The sequence below is a fragment of the Sander vitreus genome, chromosome 12 (assembly GCF_031162955.1).
Source record: "Sander vitreus isolate 19-12246 chromosome 12, sanVit1, whole genome shotgun sequence".
Classification (NCBI taxonomy): domain Eukaryota; kingdom Metazoa; phylum Chordata; class Actinopteri; order Perciformes; family Percidae; genus Sander; species Sander vitreus.
The window spans coordinates 22,358,422-22,380,953 of NC_135866.1; the positions used below are offsets into that span (position 1 = coordinate 22,358,422).

The following is a 22,532-nucleotide window of genomic DNA, read 5'->3' on the forward strand; positions in this document are numbered from 1 at the left end:
GTCGAAAGGAGCCAGTTGAGGTGGTTCGGGCATCTGGTAAGGATGCCCCCTGGGCGCCTCCCTAGGGAGGTGTTCCAGGCACGTCCAGCTGGAGATCTGGTTAATATGCATACTGGCTCACTAGGACACTAAATGATCGTTAATGTTATTAATTACACCTGTACTTTTCTCTTCGGACAAGTCTTCTGTAAAAGACGCACACTAAACGACACACAGCGGATATACTGTAACCGCAGTGCTGATTCCTGCATTAAGTGGCGCCACCATGTGGGCTTCTAGAGAAAGGGTCTTACACTGCCCAACGCCTCTGAAAATACTACCAACAGATCCCTTTACCATCTTACAGAACATGGCTCCTGTCCACCACTTGCTATTTATTTATAATATTCTTAGTAAACAGTGTTTTTTATACATACAGAAAGGGTAGGCAGACACAATGTACCAAATACCTATTATACAATATGATCTTTATATATATATATTTTTTTAAATAAATGTTTCTTAATATTTTGTACAAAGAGAAAATTATGCAACCGTACGCTGTCGGATGTCAAACCGCGACTTGCATTGTAAGACAACAGCACTTTTAAAAATATATTTAAATGTAGTCACTTTTCTATTGTAAAGCGACCACACACTCATAACCTGCATTGAAATAGTATGTCTTATTCAATTGGGACACAGCTATAAATAGTTGTCTGAATAATCTTACTGAAAGTGCTCATGTAGGTCTACAGGTAAGGAACATTTTAAATCTGTCTATCGTTGGCATACAGTAAAAACAGCTTTAATGTAAAAATAAAAACTTTAAATATATACTATTTGAAATTCAAAAAAATAAATAACATGCAAGTACGTGGAACTGCAGCAGTACTTTGCCAATAAACTCAGACCTATAGGTACAGGTATGACTCCAGGTACACCGGAGCAAGTATTTACAGATTGGTGTTTAGAACAGAATAATAGCCAGGCTAAACAGGAAACATCATAAGTCAAAGCTACAATATGGCCAGAATGGCTGTTAAAGTGTAGCTTAAAATAAGTCAGAGTCACGTCACTAACATGTTTCTCGGACGATCATGTTGCTGTTGCCACGCAACTGCACAAGCAAGTCTCTGAATCCACCCCTCTTCTTTGGTGTTTTCTGTTTGGGTGGGACCTCGCTTGGCTTGGTGGTTGTCAGCGTGACTGTGGAGGGAATCAAACCAACATTCAGATTTGTGTCCGCTTGATCGTCGACTTCTTGATCGCTACGACCCTCAAAACCCGAACTGCTACTGTGACCGCTGGTCGGGTGAAGACCGATCTCATTGGTACTGCTAATACTGATGTGTTGGCTGTGATGGTTGCTGTGGAGACGCTGCTGCTTAGTGGCGCAAGGATCCTGAGTTCCATCTCTCTTCCTCTTCCTCCTGTTTTTCTTCACTGGCACTCTGACATGCCGTCTAAGGTTCCTGACACACACAAAAACGCACCACATTCAATTTTATTTCATTTTTTTATGTAAACAGGCTCATTGATCTGCTTCGCTAGGAAATGTGTTACGTGTACAGAAGCATTACCTCCGAAGGAAAGTGTGCGGCCTCGAGCAGGCTGATGATTCTCCCTCTCCCACACATTGTGCAGGTCGCTTTGCACCATTGTTGACCTTAAGTCTTTTCTTAACCAGTTGTACATGTAGCAAAAGCTTCCTGACAAAACAGAGAGGTGCAGACTGTTATAATGAGCTGAAAGCAAAAACATTTTCATGGCTACTGGTGTTCCACCTTAAAGCCAGTAACCACACATACAAGCAGCCTTACCCTCTTGCATTAGTCAGCCTCTTAGGTCTCCAATTCTTGATCAGGACCCACTGGTCACATGTCAGGGACTTGGGATCTGTAGAAAGAACCAGAAAGAGATGTTGAACATGTTAGCATGCATCTGTGTACTGGATATAGACTGACCTGCCGAATGATCTCTGTGTGTTGCTCTCTAGTGACGCCTCCGTTAAGGCAATGCAGAACTGAACTGAACACATTACACTGACAGTGAAAGCAGAGATGTTTGGGTTGATCACGGTCAGCAGTGGCCTCATGTGACATATAAGTGTAGCCTGTGTGAATGCGGAAGTTCTTAAGTCTCAAAACACTAGTGTGAACTGGTAATGACAGGCTTTGGAAGGAAAAAACACTGATGTTTTTCTCTGTTTAAAAGCGGTAGTTGACACAAAATGAAAACAATTCTAAAAGTTATAGTCATTTAGTCATCATTCAAAATGCCAATACATACACTGTTCTTATCAGAATCAGCTTTATCAGCCAAGTATGTGTACACATACAAGGATTTTGACTCCCGTTTAATACAATTTAATTTATACTTATACATCCGAGAGAGAAAGAACAAGAGAAAATAAGTCTCAAGAATTATTAGCAAGTGAAAATGGTAACAATGAGTTCCTACAGTAACCACATCATAACTTTTTATCCCGCTGACCACAAAAATGAGTCAAAAGGCACAATTGTTTTTGTATGTAGAAGCAAATATTTTTAAATATCTAGATTGATGGGTAGCATGCCAGGAGGGAGGAAATGTGCTTTTTGTACTTTGTGTGTACTGAAACATTAATATAACTATTGTGGCTTTTACATCTGATCTTTTTCACAATACACGCATTTTTTCTGTGTACTAGTCTTTGCTGTAGCAATGGCCCAATTTCCCCCAAAACACATTGCATTGTTGCTGAAACAATGAATGAGTGCACTCACCGTTGTCTAGGAGTTTGTTTTTAATTGGTGCTTTCATCTTCTTTGCCTTCTGGAAGAGATTCTGACAGTCTGAGCACAAGCCCTGCGAGGGCCTCGGTTTCTTGGGAGAGGCGTCACGTAGGAAGGAAGGACCAGAAGCTATGCTGCTGGTAACAGAGCAGCAGTCTTCATCTGACTCGTCCACTCCTTCATCAGTCACCTCGACAGACTTCCCTTCATACTCTGCGATATCTTTTTCATCATGTGTGCTGTTAATGATGTCGATGATGTCACGGTCCTTCTCCTCATCTCTATTGACTACGCTGTCGCCAGCTCCGATCTTCCTCAGGCCTGTCCTCTGTCTCTTACCCCTCAACTTGCGCTGGATAACTTCTTCATTTGGGCTGGGACTTCTCTGGGGGCTCTTCTTGGAGGCCTTTGGTAGTCTGGAGGGGCGTTGGCGATACATGGGTCTCTTCCACTTCAGACAATACTCAAATGAACTGTAAAAGAGAGCAACTGTCACTACATGTAATCAAGCACCTACAAAGTGTAATACATTTGTATGTGTTCACTACACAGCAAGTTTTCATGTGGTCTCACCTATAATATTCTATTCTTATGGATGATGAATTAATGAACTCCAAGCCCTCTACCTCAAACTCGCTTTCAGTCACAGGCCTGTAAAGACAACAAACTACTTTAATGACAGATAATCAAAACAGTGGAAGGGGGAAAAAATACAGCACAATATTAAAATGTGATCTTGATACTGTTTCAGCTTGATCTCAATTGTCAAGTCAATTTTATTTATATAGCCCAAAGTCACAAATCTGCCTTAAGGGGCTTTACAATCTATACAGCATTGTTACTTGCATCGTGTAAATATTGTAGCTGACTAACGTTACGTCATATAACTAAAACTGTATTTTGCCTTAAGTTGAGCCCAAGAGAGCAAATAGTAATGTACGCCGAAGCACTAACGATACTTTTCTAAAGGTTTGCTGTGTCAATGAGTCTGTGGTCTAAAACTAGCTAGGTTTTTAACAGGGTCTCTCCAAAGGACAGGATCTCAAAAACAGGTAACGTTAATGATGGAGAGTCCGCCTTACGATGCCGACTCGAAAATGTCCCCATTCCATAAAATGCTACTTTCCTTAAGATCATTTTAGTATATTGGCTAAGCTAGCTAGCCAAACTAAAATACCGTAGACAACGCAGACTGAAGGCTTTCAGGGACGACACCGTCATCACTGAAGCTAGGCTATGCCTTTAAAACTTACTGCTCCTCAGACTGTTCACAGTTTACGTGATCTGGCATGTTCACGACTGTTTTACTGGCATATACAGCTACAACACAACGAGGCGCTTACTTGTTAACATACTGGCTAATCCCCTATTGAGCTCGCGGACCCGTGTTTTGTTGTGCTCACGGCTCGAGGACAAAAGTTGACACTAGCTTGAAGATGCGCGCGGCGGAAGATGCTGTGCCGAGTGCGGCTGCGTGTCGGTTCATTCTTCTTCTTCTACTGCCGTTAGACCAAAAAAAGAAAAATGGCGCGTTAACGCCACCACGCCAAGCTATGGATGTATTACCGGTATATTAAATCATCCTGAAGGGGAAAAACTAAGTCATTGCACATTTTTGGGACAATTTTACAGTCGAAACATCAAAAACACACCAGGCGGCCGAAATAAGAGTTAACACGTTAGGTGTAAAAGGGTTATAAGCGTTTGTATTATAGAAATTACCATATTCAAATTATATACAATAATTAAAAATGAAACAGTTCTAATTAATTATTCGCTCTCATTCATGCCCTTGGCCTCTATGCCGTTGTGGTATTATGTAAGTTATTTGCGAATGTTTAGCTATTCATATTGTAATTAAGAGACTGTGTTAGCTTCATTCCCATTTTGGACAGATTCAACGCAAGTAACGTTAGAGACACCGTTATGTAAAGGTTATATAACAAATAGCCTAAATCAATAAAGTAAGCACATTTTTAATCCACTTTTTGTGTAACTGTGGCTGATGTTGTTATAAATGCTAACTGTAGCTTTCTTGTGATTGTGACGTTAGAAAATATATCAAATATTTTGTGTAGGAAGAGATTGCGGACCATCCAAATTAAATATTAGGCTACCTCTCTTTTACTGAAAGTCCCATATCAATGAAATTACCTCTAACTGCTAGCTGCCCAGACAGCAAGCCAACATTGAATAAATATTGATTTTCCATCTGAATCATCATTATGGTTGATATTGAAATTTCAATGCAAAATAAATGTTGCATCACCATTACCATATCGATGAAACCTGACGTTATTAATGTTGATGGCAACAACATTGGAACAACATTGATCTATAGTTATCTTTATGATTGATTAAGCATTGATATTTGGTTTACCGGGCGATATTGCCAATGTGTTGAAAAGTCAATGATTTAGAGTTGACCGGGAAACGACCTGTTGTTGAAAAGCCATCGACATAGTTGACCGGGAAATATGATTGAAAATGCATTGATATATAGTTGACCGGGAAATATGATTGAAAAGCCATCGATCTTTGGTTGACCGTGAGATCATCAGGTGGTAGTACCATCTCATTTCTGGACTCTTGGGACCCATGCGATCAGGTAATCTTGCTTAATATGTAATGTTAAATATTAATGAATTGTACCAAATCAAATACTGTTACTCGTTAACATGATGGTTAGTGTCCATCATGCGTTTGGATTATGCAAAAGACAACTTTTAAAAATAGCTAATGTTAGCTAGCGTTAGCTAACATTAGCTAGCGTAAGCTAGCAGTAACTAGTCTTAGAATATGATACAGATGAAGTTGGAAATGTTTTGGCAAGGAAATGATTGGATATGACTGAATTTCCATTTGTAGTTGCATTATAGCTTTTGGATTTTGCTGAGGACAACTTTTAGAATTAGGTCATGTTAGCTAATGCTAGCTGACGTTAGCTAGCGCTAGTCTTAGCATAAAAATCTATTTTGAACTGATGTTTGGCAAGGATGTGACAGTATTTGTTGCTCTAATGGTGTTGTAATGTGTTTGTAGAGAGGAAAATCACCTGCAAGAGGGACTGAAGCAAGTAAAAAGGTAACCTGTGTGTGTGTGTGTGTGTGTGTGTGTGTGTGTGTGTGTGTGTGTGTGTGTGTGTGTCCTGGGGGGGAGGCCTCAGAAATTTTCCTTATGAAAGGTGTTACTGCAAGCTGATCCTTTTTGCCTCCCTTTAATTCGAATAAACCCATGCACATATTCTTGGGCAATTTTGAAAAGTGATTTGAATGTAGGGAAAACATGATAGGCTAGCCTACAACACTGGACAAATTGCCTTATCCTAGGCCTAGGCTACTGAATTTGTTTCCAAGTGTGCATATGTGGGTGTTCTGTTTAACTTAAAGGCTCATTTTTTTCACCCAATTTACTTTTGCCCAGGCTGTGCAACAGTTGCTGCGCTATGCGCCAGACAGGGCAGGATGGACTGGACGACAAACCAGTCAGACGTGAGAGGACCATGAATTGTAAATATGCTAAAGAGGACAAATAATGAAATAAAAGGCTAATAAAATGAATTTGTTTTTTACCTTAAACAGTGTGGTGTGGTCAGTGTTTTAGGCTAGGCTATAGGCATACAAGCTTTCAAATGTTCCATCACTTTTTAACATCCTGGCTGTAGATAAAGCAGGACATTCATTACAGGCTATTTGATTTAGGGCATTACATTTTCGTATGCCTAGCAATACTTTTCTATGGCTTAACAATGATTGAAATTCCATTGAAATCACGTTGATCCTTAGTTAAGTTGAAATTTCAACATTGTTTCAATATTCCTGATAATTGAAATACCATTGAAATTCCGTTGATCTATGGACAGGATTTCAACGTTTCAATATTAAAATAGGGTGCAAAATGATGTAGAATCAACATCAGAGTTTGATGTTGATTCAATGACTCAATTTCAATGACTTTGCTATCTGGGTATAGGATTGCCATCGTTGCTCTGGTTAAAGAGAGGACTTTGAACACACACACACTGTTAATTATCAGAGGAATTTTTACAACCCAGACAGCTTGGATCCATTAAGGCCAGGCATAGCTTACACAAGCATTCAAAGCAGATTTCCATTTTTTGTTGCTTTCCCACACAATTTCCTGTGTGTTGGATTCAGTGAGCTGCAGACACAGGAAAGAGAACAATGTGGAAAGCAGCAGTGTTTGTGTTCCTGCTACTAAAGGTGGATATGCAGGTGAATGGTGCTGTAGATAAGACGAGGGGGTCTGTGGTAGAACACTACAGGACAGAGAAGAAGGTGAAGACAGAAGAGGCTGAAGCCAACAACACCATTCCTGCAAGTGACACTGCTTCTTCAGTTTTCTTGGGCAACTTGCTGGTAGTACCCATGGATGGGAGTCATTGGGTGGGTATAAAGGCCATTGCCCAAGAAATGGGTCGACGTGGACACCGGGTTACAGTGGTGATTCCAGAGATCAGCATACGGATGGGCCCAGGGAAACACTACGACACTGTGACCTATCCTGTTCCTTATGACAAGGCTCATATTGACTCTATCATGTCCTCAAACAAGGACATGATGCAAACATCTGCACATTCTTTCACAGAGAAGATAAGGAAAGGATTCTCAAAAATCCAGAAAATTACAGGCTTTATCCACACCACAGCAGAGAGCCTACTGTTCAATGTCAGTCTGATCTCACATCTGGCACAGCAGGTAAGTGCAAAGGATCAGGTGTAAAATCTAATAAATTCAATATAATAGCCTTGCACATTATACGGAATTTGTGAGGCATTTGTGTAGACTGTCTATACGTGTAAACTAACTTCTGGGGCTGCTGCTATATTGGATTGCATTATACTGTAAAGTGTTTGTGTCATCGTAGTGTATAACCCTATTGCGACTGTAAGCAGTCCAAAGAAGTGCTGCCGCGAGGGGCTAAACACTGAGAGATACACACTGTGACACGCTCCAGATTGTATTGCAATGACTTTATTCTTCTTCCACACGTAAAATACACTTAGCACTGCAGTTACCAAATTTAATTGTTACCTGGTGAGTAGAATAATTGCGTTAATGCAGCGTGATGCGGTCAACAGAAAGTGTTCATTCCCAGGCTCACCCCTCTCTGTCAAAGCCCAAAAAACCCAGGTGCACAGGTGAAGCAAACAAATAGATTATCCCTTCCGCTCAAACCGCAATGAAAACGCCCACCACCTACAATATCAGTGCACAACACAATAATCAACAAACAACATAAATGAGACCATAAACAACATACAATATCTGTCTCCTACAACCCCAGTATCTACTGAAGTTGGGACAGTGGTAGCAGTTATTTGCAGTTAAGTGTCAAATATAAAAACTCATTCTGCAAAAAATGGGCCCATGTGACTGACATATGACATTATTAGATAGTTAATACTGATGTACTTATGTGTAGGTAGCATTCACTGCTGTAGCTGGTTAAGGTGGAGCTTGTTTTAACTAATTTACTTAATTAGGTATTGTAGTCCAGAGGTTTTCGTTCCCAACCTGGGCCACAAGATACATTTGAGGAGTCATGAGATGATAAATGGGGGAGAAAATACATACAGTATACCGCTAATGAAACCATTAGAGAAGTTTAAAGGGAAAATTTCTCTTTGGTGTAGGGTCTGGCAAAGCAAGACTACTTTGGTGAAACCGCTAACCACTCACAATTGAAACATGACAAGGAACCCTGACCAGACAGTTTTTTTTAAAGGGTCACATTCCAAAATGTTTAGAAATTACTGGTACATGCATACATTACATACATTGTAAGTTTATCATAATGTATGTTTTTAATGTAAAATTCTTTATCTGCAAGGTAACTATAGCAGATAAATAAAGTGGAGTAAAAAGTGACATCACTTGACATGTATGTAATGTCCGTTGTAAAATCAATGCATGATAAAGCAAAAGGAAAGGTGCTTTTATAAGTGCATACTGTTGAAGATTCACCACGTTTTCATATTTTTCCTTTGCACCTTTCCACTCTGCAGAACTTTGACGCAGTCCTAACGGACCCCATGGTGCCCACAGGCTCCTTAATAGCTCGAAAATTAGGTGAGTTCTGCCACAGTTGGATCATCTGTGCTCTTTTATATTTGCACTTTTTCTCACAGGTCATAAAAAAGTAATTTTCAGGTATCCCTACTATAAATTTGCTGAGGGGAATTCCATGTTCCTTGGATATGAAGTCTGCAGGCTGCCCCTCCCCGCCCTCATATGTGCCCCGCTTGTTGACCAGATACACAGATCAAATGAGCTTCAAGGAGAGAGTTTTCAACACTTTGGTGAGCACTTATAGCCAGATGTGCATCGACGGGTGCATGCATTAAGGATGGCCATGTTTTCATTCTGTAAAAGTAAAAGTTATTAGGTAAAACACAAATTATGTGTTAACCAAACTATTGCCCCTACTTCAGATTCCTCATTTATTTTGCTAGTTGTCACCAAATTCTAGAGAAAGAGATCAGGTACAGTACCAATCAAAAAGTTTTGAGACGCTTTCAGAATGGGAAAGCTTGTCCAAACGTTTGACTGGTAGCCTACTGTATATCTGAGATTTTCGTACTGGTCTGGCCCACCTCCATTAATATACCAATATACTATCAAACCCCCATATGTCATTACGTTTGGCAATGTAGCAGACCCCCTTAGTGTCTGTCTCCCTACTTTAGGCTACATTCAAAGTCATGCAGTAGGTCAAGATGAACCAGTTAAACTACTGCACGATGAAATGAATAACTTCAGTTTCAGCACTGTTAAAATGTAACTGAAATTCAACTCTTTTGCCAAGCACCTATGCCTTACTTTGTACATTTGTTCATCTTTGCTCTGTGATGCCTCTGACATACAGGTGGCTTTATTGGAGCCGTTGCTATGCCGACTGATTTATTGGCACTTTGACCAAATAGCCTATCAGTTTCTGGGAGAGGAGGTGGGCATAGCTGAAGTGCTGTCAGAGTCTGCTATCTGGCTGCTGAGGTGAGGTTATATATTAAGATTTAGGAGAAGAAAACACATTAACCTAGATGGTCCTATGAAGAAGTACTCAATACTATTAAACTAATAAACAAGATAGGAATAATGCAAAGGTAGTTTTACTGTTACTATTGTGTTATGCCTGTAAATCACACTAAAAGAACAAAAGGTCTTAGAATCAGATAAATATTGTGATACTATGTTAAAACAGGATGGACTTCACACTGGAGTTCCCACGTCCTATCATGCCTAATGTAGTACTAGTTGGTGGAATCAACTGCGACGTGAGACACCCTCTTCCTGAGGTAAGGGCTGAGTGGTATTGATTCAAATATTTGATTTTGTTTTTCTTCTTCATCCCGTTATCGCACTGCTAATATTGTGTGGAGATAGAGAGATGAATGCCTGACCCTAGTTTGTGTGATTATTTGCAGGATCTGGAGTCCTGGGTGTCAGGAGAACATGGGTTTGTAGTGTTCACCCTGGGCACCATGGTGTCAGATCTGCCAGAAGAGACAACATCCGTCTTCTTAGAAGCTTTCAGACAGATTCCACAGAAGGTACAGGAATATATGAACATAATTATACAGCAATGCAATAATCAAAAAGCAATAAATGACACTTAGCTTCTTTTGATAGGTAATATGGAGGTACACTGGGCAGGTTCCCGACAGTTTCCCAGAAAATGTGAAGTTGATGAACTGGGTGCCTCAGAATGACCTACTAGGTCTGTAAATCCACTGCAATGCATCCTGAAATGTGAAGCACATGACTCAATACTGAGCGATGATGTGTCACATACCGTAACATCTGAAATCTTTGTGTGTTGTGTGTTAGCACATCCTGGAGCTCGGGCTTTCATCACTCATGCTGGCTCTCATGGTCTCTTTGAGGGACTGTGTCACGCTGTTCCCATGGTGATGATGCCAATTGCAGGGGACCAGGCTGACAACGCAATGAGGTTTGCAAGCAGAGGAGCTGGAGTGGTGTTGGATATTTATTCGATCACTACAGAGAGCCTTCTTCAGGGACTGAATGAGGTCATCAATGACACCAGGTGGGGGATTAGAAGCTCGCTCACAATGTCAGTTATCTCACGGAAAAAAAAGCTCCTTAAATCTTGGTGCTAATGATGATTAAAATATAAAAGAAGTTTTGGAAACTGATTTTCATACCATCGGCACTTAAATGTTGTATTCTTCATATCTTGCCATCAATCTGTTTATATCCAGGTATAAAGAGAACATGCAGAAGCTGTCAGCTCTCCATAAAGACCGGCCTGTTGACCCACTGGACCTTTCAGTGTACTGGACAGAATTTGTGATGCGGCACAAAGGGGCAAAGCATCTCAGACCTGCTGTCCATGACCTCAACTGGCTTCAGTACTACTGCCTGGATGTGATAGCAGTACTGGCTACTGTAGTGCTGTTTTTTGTAATACTGATAGTAAAGTGCTTGAAACTATGCTTCTGGAAACTGAGCAGGAAGAGGAAGCAGGACTAACCTTCAGGTTTCTTGTGCACATTTCCAAAGAAGTTTCCAAACGATGAAATTACCAGAAAACAACTGTTGGTTGCTATACACACCCTTTACACAATGCCTTTACATGTTTTAACATACTGAATCAGAAATCTAGAGAAACATGCTTGATAAGGCATAGGTGTCATATTAAGCTACTTCAGGACTTTAGGACTGTTTATAAAAGCAGTGTTGGTTTACTGAATAACAAACGTGTGACCTCAGTGATGATGAAAGAATGAACCCTTAGGTACTGGTTCTATGGATGTAAGTGATATATCCACAGGTTGTCTGGTAAGAACAGGAAAGATGATGATTGGTCAACAAATGCAGTCCAAAGTACACACACTCATTGACATGCCATTGATTTTTGGTAGTTTTGGAATATCCCAATATGAATGTGATTACTACAATAAAGGGAGTAAACAGAGAACATGTACACACATTAATGATATGCTGTAATAATAAATAACATCTTTTATTTTTCGCTCTGCTGTCAATGCTTGTACACCATCTGGTAAGGACAGTTCAGTCTTTTTGTGGAAAAGAAGAAACATATCAAATTGAAGTTTGAGTGATAAAGGAAAATAAATTGACAAACAAAAGAAAACAGTGGAGTGATTCTGAGTCTTGTTTAGGCGTAGACCAAGGCGCATTCCAAAGGACAAAAGGGATCAAAAACGTTGTCAGAAAGCTGCTCCCATAGTAGGCCTATGCATATGTTTATTTTTCCAAAGTAAGTCTTGTAGTAGAAACAGCAGGTGGCCAGTTATTTGTGACATAATTTTGGAGACATTACTATATAATGATGAAGCTAGTGAATATCTTTGTTGTATCTCTCTTCGTTGTTGCACTTTGTAGACGGTCCCTGCGCACTCGTCTCACAGATGGCTGCTCATATAGACCAATGCTATTTGTTTAGGTCGGAGGGGAGGACGACCCGTTTTGATGAGATGAGGTTGAAGCTCTATGTCTACCTTACTGTGGCAGAAAAGAGGCGTCCTTTGTGTTTTTTTTAAAAAGGTTGGGTAATGTATTATTGATCCCGGAGGTTTGAATCTCTGAATATCATTCCAACTTCACCGGAATTAAGTAGGCCTAGCTATAAAGAGTTTGGCACCATTCCTGATCATAAGGAATACTGTCCAAATTAAATATTATTTGTGTTAACTTTCACTGAAAGTCCCATATCATTGTCGACCTTTCAACTGCTAGCGTTTGAGGACTGCAGTTGTCGCTCTTATAGGACTTTGAACACACACAACTTGCAACTAGCATCACAGAGGAATTTCAGCAGCGACCATAAGGGCAGGAATTGTTTACACGAGAAGCACAAAGAAGAGACAGAGGAAAGAGAACAATGTGGAAAGCAGCAGTGTTTGTGTTCCTGCTACTAAAGATGGATATGCAGGTGAATGGTGCTGTAGATAAGACGAGGGGGTCTGTGGTAGAACACTACAGGACAGAGAAGAAGGTGAAGACAGAAGAGGCTGAAGCCAACAACACCATTCCTGCAAGTGACACTGCTTCTTCAGTTTTCTTGGGCAACTTGCTGGTAGTACCCATGGATGGGAGTCATTGGGTGGGTATAAAGGCCATTGCCCAAGAAATGGGTCGACGTGGACACCGGGTTACAGTGGTGATTCCAGAGATCAGCATACGGATGGGCCCAGGGAAACACTACGACACTGTGACCTATCCTGTTCCTTATGACAAGGCTCATATTGACTCTATCATGTCCTCACACAAGGACATGATGGAAAAATCTGCACAGTATTTCACGGAGAAGATAAGGATTGGATTCTCAAAAATCCAGAAAGTTACAGGCTTTATCCACACCACAGCAGAGAGCCTACTGTTCAATGTCAGTCTGATCTCACATCTGGCACAGCAGGTAAGTGCAAATACAGGATCAGGTGTAAAATGTTAGAATTTTGTATTTAAAGTTGTGACAGTTTTAGCAGTTTACTTATGTAAAAGTACCACAAAGATGTATTTGAAGTGCCAAAAATGTGTAAAATATAAAAGTACTAACAACTTCTGTGACTGATGAATTATTATACAGATACAGATAGCTTTATTTATCTCAGAAGGGCAATTTCATTGCTACAGTCCACAATGTACACATTCATACTGCCAGTCATCAATGATAGAGGGAGCACAATAAAAAGGCATATGGAAAAGTGTGAGATCCAGAAGTATACAACAAGAAAAGTATTTGAAATAAGAACTGAATGAAGACGATAAAGTACGATAAAGAGAAACAAAATAAAATAATAAAAATGGATAAAGTGCAGAGTGGATTGCACATATATAACAAATTACAATCCAACAATTTTAAACACATAACCAATATGAGGTTTGTACAAAATACATTTCATTATTAGAGCATCCGTGTCTAAGTAGCAATTACTGCTATAGCTGGTGGAGGTGGAGCTTGTTTGAACTAATTTACTTAATTATTGTAGTACTTAGGTATTGTAGTTCAGAGGTTCCCAACCTAAGGGTCACAAGATAAATCTAAGGGGTCATAAAATGATTAATAGAGGAGAAAATACATTTATAACCCTATGGACATCACATGAAATTAAAGAAATTAAAAATGGAATGGAAAATATCTCTTTGGTGGAACCACTATCCTCTCACATTTGAAACATAAAGCTCTGACCAGACACTAAAACAGTCATAATCCAAAAAGTTTATAAATTACTAGTACATATACATACATTACATGCATTGTACATTTATCATTATGTATGTTTTAATGTAAAATCTTTTTATGCAAGGTAACTATAGCAGATAAATATAGTGGGGTAAAAAGTACAGTACATTCCTCTGAGAGACAGATGATATGTTTATACAAAAAAAGCTGTGTCATCATCCTTTGCACCTTTCCACTCTGCAGAACTTTGACGCAGTCCTAACAGACCCTGCGGTGCCCACAGGCTCATTAATAGCTCGGAAATTAGGTGAGTTCTGCCACACTTGGATTGTCTGTGCTCTTTTATGTCTGTACGTTTTCTCACAGGTCAAACATTAAATCATTTTCAGGTATCCCTACTATAAATTTGCTGAGGGGAATTCCATGTTCCTTGGATATGAAGTCTGCAGGCTGCCCCTCCCCGCCCTCATATGTGCCCCGCTTGTTGACCAGATACACAGATCAAATGAGCTTCCAGGAGAGAGCTTTCAACACTTTGGTGAGCACTTATAGCCAGATGTGCATCGACAGATGCACGCATGAAGGATGGCTAGGTTTAATTCTGGAAAATGAATATACCAATATACTATCAAACCCCCATATGTCATTACGTTTGGCAATGTAGCAGACCCCCTTAGTGTCTGTCTCCCTACTTTAGGCTACATTCAAAGTCATGCAGTAGGTCAAGATGAACCAGTTAAACTACTGCACGATGAAATGAATAACTTCAGTTTCAGCACTGTTAAAATGTAACTGAAATTCAACTCTTTTGCCAAGCACCTATGCCTTACTTTGTACATTTGTTCATCTTTGCTCTGTGATGCCTCTGACATACAGGTGGCTTTATTGGAGCCGTTGCTATGCCGACTGATTTATTGGCACTTTGACCAAATAGCCTATCAGTTTCTGGGAGAGGAGGTGGGCATAGCTGAAGTGCTGTCAGAGTCTGCTATCTGGCTGCTGAGGTGAGGTTATATATTAAGATTTAGGAGAAGAAAACACATTAACCTAGATGGTCCTATGAAGAAGAAAAAAGGGTCTTAGAATCAGAATAGAAAATGTATTTCCTGCAGAAAATGCTTGTGAATGCTGAAAAACTAAATTGCTAAAGCCAAACTGGATTGCCGGTTTGATTGCGTAAAAAGAAGGTGAAGGAGTGAGAATAGTTGGAAAAGGGGGAATGGTTTTAATTAGTATGAATCTCATTGGAATGATGAATTAAACCAAACAACTATTAAACAAAAGTGGAATATTTAAAGTCTACAAAATTAAAAAAATCATAGTATGGCATGTCGAAAAAAGTCAAAGTATAGGTATGTCATAAAAAAATAATAAAAAGTAATATTATAGCATGTAAGAAAAGTGATTAAAAAGTCATAGTATAGTTTTTCGAAAAAAGTCATGAAAAAGACATAGTATAGTATGTCCAAAAAGTGATATAAAAGTAATAATCTAGTATGTCGAAAAAAGTCATAGTAAAGCATGCGAAAAAGTGATAAAACAGTCATAGCATAGTATGTCGAAAAAATCCATTGAAAATTCATAATGGTATGTCGAAAAAAGTCATAAAAAGTCATAGTATTGTTTGGCGACAAAACATCATGAAAACAACCAGCCCAGACTGAGAATCAATCGTGGGTCAGAGTCTGTTGTTATCACTTACCGGTTTCCTGTTGAAGCAATGTTAACCTCTGAGACACTATGCCAGCAAATAACTTTGTTGAAAACAGACATAGCTTAGTATGTCGGAAAAAGCCTTTAAAAATTCATAGTATAGTATGTCCAACAAAAAGAAAAAGGTCATAGTATTGAATGTCGAAAAAAGTGATAAAAAGTCATAGTATAGTATGTCAAAAAAAGTCATAATAAAGTCATAGTATAGTATGTCAAAAAAAGTCATAATAAAGTCATAGTATAGCATGTCTAAAAAAAAGTCACAGTATAGTATGTCAAAAAAAGTCATAAAAAGGTCATAGTATAGTATGTCCAACAAAAAGAAAAAGGTCATAGTTTTGTGTTGAAAAAAAGTCATAAAAAAAGTCACAGTTTGGTATGTTGAAAAAAGTCAGTTTAGTATGTTGAAAAAAGTGAGAAAAAAATCTATAGTATGTCAGTAAAAGTCATTAAAAAGTCATAGTATGGCATGTCACAAAAAGTCATAGTATAGAATAGTAAACAAAATTCATAGTATAGTATATCAAAAAAAGGCATAGTACAGAATGTTAAAAAAAATTGTAGTATATAAAAAAGTCATAGTACAGAATGTTAAAAAAATCATAGTAAAGCATATTGAAAAATTCAAATAATAGTATGACAACAAAACCATTAAAAAGTCCTAGTATGGTATGTTGAAGAACGTCAAAGTATAGAATGTCAAAAAAAGTCATGAAAAAGTCATAGTATGTCGAAAAAAGTGATTAATAAGAAGTCGTAGTATGCATGTCAAAATAGTCATATTATAGTATATCTATCTGAGATTAACTGAAGAGCCCCGGTAAACTTCGTATTGATGAAGCCTGAAAAAAGCCTAAATAATACATGGTATCAATATAATGACCTCACTGTGAGCCCCAGAAAGCATTTGTGAAAATATTGATGTATAATTTGTGTGGATAAACTTAAAAAATGTGGGCATATCAAAGATTTGAAAAACTGATACTCTGTGCTTTTGTCCAGAAATGTCGAGGATGTTTAAGGACTGTCAATGAAGGAATGCTTGTGGCTCTTGTTATTTGGAGGCTCACTGAGCCAAAAAAAAAAGTCCTATTGCTTAAATGAAGTAGACAAGTATATGTACGTTTTGACATATAAATGGTGTATGAGAATTAAGAATTGTGGCTGTGAGAGCAAGTTAGGAGAAAGTTTTAAGACAATGTTCTATCTTCTCTGCAATGTAGCTGAGCCATCACCCACACTGAGCAGCCCTCAAAAACAAAAAAAAGCCTAAAGAAGCACTAAACTTAAACAGTGATAACACAAAAACTGTACAATATATCAAAAAGTTGAATCATTTTGAAATAGCTGAAGGTTTTATGAATAGTTTGAAGTTTGAATGATGTCCGTAGGTGAAAGCATGTGGGAGAAATAGCATTTAGAAGTGGAAGAAGCCTGAAGAGGATTTAAAGATTGCTCCGTTGACTTTCAGTGCAAAAAGAAAAAAGCTAAATATTTTAAAAATGGTGAAGAAAAGTTGAATACAAGCACAAATGTTCTTTTTTTAAGATTATTTTTGGGGCATTTTTAAGCCTTTCTTCGACAGGACAGCTGAAGACATAAAAGGGGGACTGACATTCAGCAAAAGGCCGCAGGTCGGAGTCAAATCCTGGCCCGCTGCGTCGAGGAGTAAACCTCTATGTATGGGTGCCCGCTCTACCAACTGAGCTATCCAGGAACCCAAGCACAGATGTTCTTAAAGAGCTGAACATTTTTATATTTGTTTTTTGTAGCTAAAAGTACTGTAGGCAGAAGTAGTAGGCGAGTGAAAATTATACTGAAGAACTGGATAACAATACTGTGAATGCTGCTAAATCACAATCATATTGTGATACTATGTTAAAACAGGATGGACTTCACACTGGAGTTCCCACGTCCTATCACACCTAATGTAGTACTAGTTGGTGGAATCAACTGCAACGTGAGACACCCTGTTCCTGAGGTAAGGGCTGAGTGGTATTGATTCAAATATTTGATTTAGTTTTTCTTCCTCCTCACATTATCTGCTTTTTGTGGGGAGATAGAGAGATAGATAGAGAGTTGAATGCCTGACCCTAGTTTGTGTGATTATTTGCAGGATCTGGAGTCCTGGGTGTCAGGAGAACATGGGTTTGTAGTGTTCACCCTGGGCACCATGGTGTCAGATCTGCCAGAAGAGACAACATCCGTCTTCTTAGAAGCTTTCAGACAGATTCCACAGAAGGTACAGGAATATATGAACATAATTATACAGCAATGCAATAATCAAAAAGCAATAAATGACACTTAGCTTCTTTTGATAGGTAATATGGAGGTACACTGGGCAGGTTCCCGACAGTTTCCCAGAAAATGTGAAGTTGATGAACTGGGTGCCTCAGAATGACCTACTAGGTCTGTAAATCCACTGCAATGCATCCTGAAATGTGAAGCACATGACTCAATACTGAGCGATGATGTGTCACATACCGTAACATCTGAAATCTTTGTGTGTTGTGTGTTAGCACATCCTGGAGCTCGGGCTTTCATCACTCATGCTGGCTCTCATGGTCTCTTTGAGGGACTGTGTCACGCTGTTCCCATGGTGATGATGCCATTTGGGGGGGACCAGCCTGACAACGCAGTGAGGTTGGCCAGCAGAGGAGCTGGAGTGGTGTTGGATATTTATTCGATCACTACAGAGAGCCTTCTTCAGGGACTGAATGAGGTCATCAATGACACCAGGTGGGGGATTAGAAGCGCGCTCACAATGTCAGTTATCTCACAAAAAAAAAGCTCCTTAAATGTTGGTGTTGATGTGGCCAGGTTGGCTCAGTGGTAGAGCAGGCACACATATACTGAGAGATTTATTCCTCGATGCAGAGGTCCAGAGTTCAAATCCGACCTGTGATGATTTCCTGCATGTCTTTCTTACCTAGCTGTCCTGTCAAATTAAAGGCAGAAAAACCCCCAGAAATATGTATATATATTTCTTGGCACTGATGATGATTCAAATATAAAATAAGTTTTGGAATCTGATTTTCATACCATCGTCACTTAAATGTTGTATTCTTCATATCTTGCCATCAATCTATTTATATCCAGGTATAAAGAGAACATGCAGAAGCTGTCAGCTCTCCATAAAGACCGGCCTGTTGACCCACTGGACCTTTCAGTGTACTGGACAGAATTTGTGATGCGGCACAAAGGGGCAAAGCATCTCAGACCTGCTGTCCATGACCTCAACTGGCTTCAGTACTACTGCCTGGATGTGATAGCGCTACTGGCTTCTGTAGTGCTGTTTTTTGTAATACTGATAGTAAAGTGCTTGAAACTATGCTTTTGGAAACTGAGCAGGAAGAGGAAGCAGGACTAACCTGCTGCTACATTTGCACCTTCATCCTAGCAATAACACTGTATGTAAGTGAGATTAAAAACCCATCATTGTCATGAAAATATTAATGCAAAGTTAAGTTGGTTATGGTTTAAATATGCGACAGGAAGTACAAACAAGTAAGGAAACCATGGGGTGATCAGAAAAAAACCTTTAATTCACAGAAAATACAGAATACTATTAGATGCCCTTATGGTCTGGGCTTGAGGGACAATGATGAGCATTAGTGGCCGCTCTTCTTGGGTGGGAACAGGGCATACTCTACAGCCAGAGCAACAGTAAAGGCAGCAAATCCCCACTTGAATCCTCTCAGAAGCACGTCAGACAGAGTCACAGCACGAGCGAAGCCGCCTGAGTATCTCCAAGCCTCGTTGCTGCAGAGCAACAGTGGCATTGACAGGAGAGAAAGAAAAGGAGCAGGGTCAGGAATAAGATTGACTAATATCAGCTCTATCTGATCTAGGTTGAAATACTGACCGTGCCCATGGATCCTTAAGGCCCCTGGCTGCCAGCCTCTGCTGTGTAAACTCCAGTGGTGTTCCCTCAGCCTTCCACTGGCGCCAGTCTGGCATGGACATCTTGTTGTGGCCGTGGTCACCTCCCATGCTGAAAACAGCTATATATATATATATATATATACATATACATATATATATACACACACACACACACACACACACACACACATATATGATCATATATAATCCCTGCATCGTTTTTTTCTCTCCATATTTCTGACAAAACCGGTAAAATAACCAGCATAGAAAATTACAGACCTATTGCCCTGGCTAGTATACTTTCCAAAGTATTAGAAAGGTATCCTGTTGGAGAGGCTTCAAGAATACCTCATAACCACCGACAATCAATTTGGTTTTAAAAGTAAACATGGCACAGATTTGTGTATATATATGCCCTGAAGGAAATTGTTAGTAAGTATAGAAAACATAACTCTACAATATTTATGTGTTTTCTGGAAAAGAGTGCAAAACTGGATGTATGGTGGGGGATAGTGTTATTAATCATCTGGAGTATGCTGATGACTTAGTCGTCCTGTTTCCGTATAGTCCCGGCCTACAACAACTGCTTAGAGTCTGCTCACAGTACGGTGTGCAGCATGATATCAAAATAAACTCTAAAAAGAGTGTTGTCATGACTGCAAAAACCAAGGAGGATCAGAGGTAAGTTTGTCCTTCCTTATTTATGGCAAACCAAGCACTACATGTGGTAAATAAAGTGAGATATTTGGGTGACATCATCAGAAATGATTTATGTGATGATGATGATGTGCAGCGTCAGTGTTGCAAACTGTATGAACAAGCCAATATGCTGGCACAAAAGTTCACATGTGCACAGATTATGTTAACATTTTTATAGCTTACTGTACTCCACTCTATACAGCCCACTTGTGGTGCAGCTTACTAAAGGCAAAATTAGAACGCTTCAGGTGGCATTTAATGATGCATTCAGAATCTTTCTCAAACTGCCAAGATAGACAAGTGCGAGTCATATGTTTGTGACTAGTAATGTTCCCACCTTATGTACAAATTTATGAGTCGCTTAACTTATTCAAAAAATATAATTATAGTGGCTTTAACTGACCACACACAGAGTGAAGGAAGGTATACTTCTTGCTTTTGGAATTAATGGCTGCATGTGTTTTTTTCACTTTGAACTTAGGAAATTCAAAATCAATTTTTGTCTTGTCTGTGTTGTTGTGTTTTCCATATGTATATACTGATATGGACCTGTGTGTGTGTTTTCCATATGTATATACTGATATGGACCTGTGTGTGTTTTATATATGTATATACTGATATGGACCTGTTTGTATTTTACATATGTATATACTGATATAGACCTGTGTGTATTTTACATATGTATATACTGATATAGACCTGTGTGTATTTTACATATGTATATACTGATATGGACCTGTGTGTGTGTTTTCCATATGTATATACTGATATGGACCTGTGTGTGTGTTTTCCATATGTATATACTGATATGGACCTGTGTGTGTTTTATATATGTATATACTGATATGGACCTGTGTGTGTGTTTTCCATATGTATATACTGATATGGACCTGTGTGTGTGTTTTCCATATGTATATACTGATATGGACCTGTGTGTGTTTTATATATGTATATACTGATATGGACCTGTGTGTGTGTTTTCCATATGTATATACTGATATGGACCTGTGTGTATTTTACATATGTGTATACTGATATGGACCTGTGTGTGTTTTACATATGTATATACTGATATGGACCTGTGTGTGTTTTACATATGTATATACTGATATGGACCTGTGTGTATTTTACATATGTGTATACTGATATGGACCTGTGTGTATTTTACATATGTGTATACTGATATGGACCTGTGTGTGTTTTACATATGTATATACTGATATGGACCTGTGTGTCTGAAATAAAGTTGAATTGAAATTGAATTGTCATGTAAATGTAATCACTGGTGCAAAGGGTACCTTGTATAACAGAAAATCACAACATATATAATATTGTTATAACCATGAATCCAACCAACTGTTAATCAAACCCTGGCACAGTTATATGGATGTTTTTATAATGTCAGGATTGGTAAATAGGTAAGCTAGCGTCGCTGTTTCTAACAAATACCAAAATAAATCAATGTCTGTCTATCTTTATCCACTTACGGTCATTGATCACATACCTACCTAAAATAAATGATCGCTTCGTACATAATGAATCAAAATACGAAGACAAAGTGCAGACAAACCAATGTAGGTAACGTTAACGTTAGACAGCGACAGCGTTTCCTCAGCTAGCATTAGCTCCGTTCTCTTGCTAAAGTTAGATAAATCAAATTACAGCATTAGCTAGTTCTAAGACGCATTATCTACACCTTCATATGTGTTTAGTAAGTGTCGTCGCCCACTGTGAAGGAGCATCTAAAGATAAGTCAGAAATGTAAGATTTTATTTTAAAAAAAAACACTGTACCTGTGTGGTTTGTTGTGACCTCTGTTGCTGGACTAAATGTTACGACAGCTAGCGTTATTTTGCGGCTTTATTACGGCACAGCATTCGGGACAAAATACCAAAGGAGCGGGCGTTTGCACGTCACGTACAACTATAATACGTTTATGCATTGTTTTAATATCAGTTTGTTAATTGATGTGGGTAGCTGTTTCAGCATAACAAATTAAAATACAATATAACTATAATTCGTATTTATATTGTTCGTATATGTAACTATATACTATATTCGTAATTACTGTTCAGATCACTACATTCTATCCAATTTAAACAAGTATCAATGTGCTGGCAGACTATAATAGTCCGCAGATATATATATTTTATGACACAAATATTTATTTTGTCTTTTCATTAGCCATTAGTTTAATAACAATGAACTTCACTTATCTGTTTCCCCTTAAATATTAGAAAATAAAGGGAGCGTGATACATTAGGATATAAAAGTAACTATATCATA

General features: G+C 38.8%; 4 protein-coding genes across 6 annotated transcripts; 2 read left to right on the forward strand and 2 right to left on the reverse strand.

Annotated features, from left to right (window-relative positions):
• Positions 1–359: 359 nt before the first annotated feature.
• LOC144526907 (uncharacterized) lies at positions 360–4,209 on the reverse strand. Of its 2 annotated transcripts, none has more exons than XM_078264644.1 (6): positions 4,100–4,209; positions 3,330–3,407; positions 2,748–3,229; positions 1,803–1,878; positions 1,563–1,691; positions 360–1,454 (listed from the first exon to the last, which is right to left on the reverse strand). In XM_078264644.1, the coding sequence occupies exons 3-6, from the start codon at positions 3,193–3,195 to the stop codon at positions 1,058–1,060; spliced, it is 1,050 nt and encodes a 349-aa protein (XP_078120770.1). In that variant the 5' UTR covers positions 3,196–3,229; positions 3,330–3,407; positions 4,100–4,209; the 3' UTR covers positions 360–1,057. The 2 variants fall into 2 exon arrangements, with proteins under 2 accessions (XP_078120770.1, XP_078120768.1); XM_078264642.1 differs by lacking the exon at positions 4,100–4,209 and adding an exon at positions 4,010–4,079.
• A 2,714-nt stretch (positions 4,210–6,923) lies between these two features.
• Positions 6,924–11,807, forward strand: LOC144526264 (UDP-glucuronosyltransferase 1A1-like). The gene is made up of 9 exons (XM_078263610.1): positions 6,924–7,474; positions 8,785–8,848; positions 8,930–9,078; positions 9,645–9,772; positions 9,981–10,074; positions 10,204–10,329; positions 10,409–10,496; positions 10,607–10,826; positions 11,002–11,807. Exons 1-9 carry the CDS (start codon positions 6,941–6,943, stop codon positions 11,270–11,272), a joined length of 1,674 nt encoding a protein of 557 aa, XP_078119736.1. The 5' UTR covers positions 6,924–6,940; the 3' UTR covers positions 11,273–11,807.
• Positions 11,808–12,614: 807 nt separating this feature from the next.
• On the forward strand, positions 12,615–19,067 carry LOC144526912 (UDP-glucuronosyltransferase 1A1-like). The gene is made up of 9 exons (XM_078264651.1): positions 12,615–13,181; positions 14,193–14,256; positions 14,339–14,487; positions 14,826–14,953; positions 17,550–17,643; positions 17,779–17,904; positions 17,984–18,071; positions 18,182–18,401; positions 18,762–19,067. Exons 1-9 carry the CDS (start codon positions 12,648–12,650, stop codon positions 19,030–19,032), a joined length of 1,674 nt encoding a protein of 557 aa, XP_078120777.1. The 5' UTR covers positions 12,615–12,647; the 3' UTR covers positions 19,033–19,067.
• Positions 19,068–19,186: 119 nt separating this feature from the next.
• ndufb3 (NADH:ubiquinone oxidoreductase subunit B3) lies at positions 19,187–22,146 on the reverse strand. Of its 2 annotated transcripts, none has more exons than XM_078264649.1 (3): positions 22,040–22,146; positions 19,528–19,666; positions 19,187–19,424 (listed from the first exon to the last, which is right to left on the reverse strand). In XM_078264649.1, exons 2-3 carry the CDS (start codon positions 19,653–19,655, stop codon positions 19,274–19,276), a joined length of 279 nt encoding a protein of 92 aa, XP_078120775.1. In that variant the 5' UTR covers positions 19,656–19,666; positions 22,040–22,146; the 3' UTR covers positions 19,187–19,273. The 2 variants fall into 2 exon arrangements, with proteins under 2 accessions (XP_078120775.1, XP_078120776.1); XM_078264650.1 differs by having other exon boundaries at positions 19,528–19,656; positions 22,040–22,139.
• Positions 22,147–22,532: the final 386 nt, after the last annotated feature.

Excerpts from the sequence above, each read along its gene's own strand:
- LOC144526907 (XM_078264642.1), bottom strand. The coding sequence starts at position 4,047 with ATGCCAGATCACGTAAACTGTGAACAGTCTGAGGAGCA. Across the intron at positions 3,230-3,329 it reads ATAAGAATAGAATATTATAG|TTCATTTGAGTATTGTCTGA; the intron begins GTGAGACCACAT and ends TCTCTTTTACAG. Across the intron at positions 1,879-2,747 it reads AAACAAACTCCTAGACAACG|ATCCCAAGTCCCTGACATGT; the intron begins GTGAGTGCACTC and ends TTCTTTCTACAG.
- LOC144526264 (XM_078263610.1), top strand. The coding sequence starts at position 6,941 with ATGTGGAAAGCAGCAGTGTTTGTGTTCCTGCTACTAAAGGTGGATATG. Across the intron at positions 9,773-9,980 it reads TCTGCTATCTGGCTGCTGAG|GATGGACTTCACACTGGAGT; the intron begins GTGAGGTTATAT and ends ATGTTAAAACAG. Across the intron at positions 10,075-10,203 it reads TGAGACACCCTCTTCCTGAG|GATCTGGAGTCCTGGGTGTC; the intron begins GTAAGGGCTGAG and ends GATTATTTGCAG.
- LOC144526912 (XM_078264651.1), top strand. The coding sequence starts at position 12,648 with ATGTGGAAAGCAGCAGTGTTTGTGTTCCTGCTACTAAAGATGGATATG. Across the intron at positions 14,488-14,825 it reads AGAGAGCTTTCAACACTTTG|GTGGCTTTATTGGAGCCGTT; the intron begins GTGAGCACTTAT and ends TCTGACATACAG. Across the intron at positions 14,954-17,549 it reads TCTGCTATCTGGCTGCTGAG|GATGGACTTCACACTGGAGT; the intron begins GTGAGGTTATAT and ends ATGTTAAAACAG.
- ndufb3 (XM_078264649.1), bottom strand. The coding sequence starts at position 19,655 with ATGGGAGGTGACCACGGCCACAACAAGATGTCCATGCCAGACTGGCGC. Across the intron at positions 19,425-19,527 it reads CTTAAGGATCCATGGGCACG|CAACGAGGCTTGGAGATACT; the intron begins GTCAGTATTTCA and ends GTTGCTCTGCAG.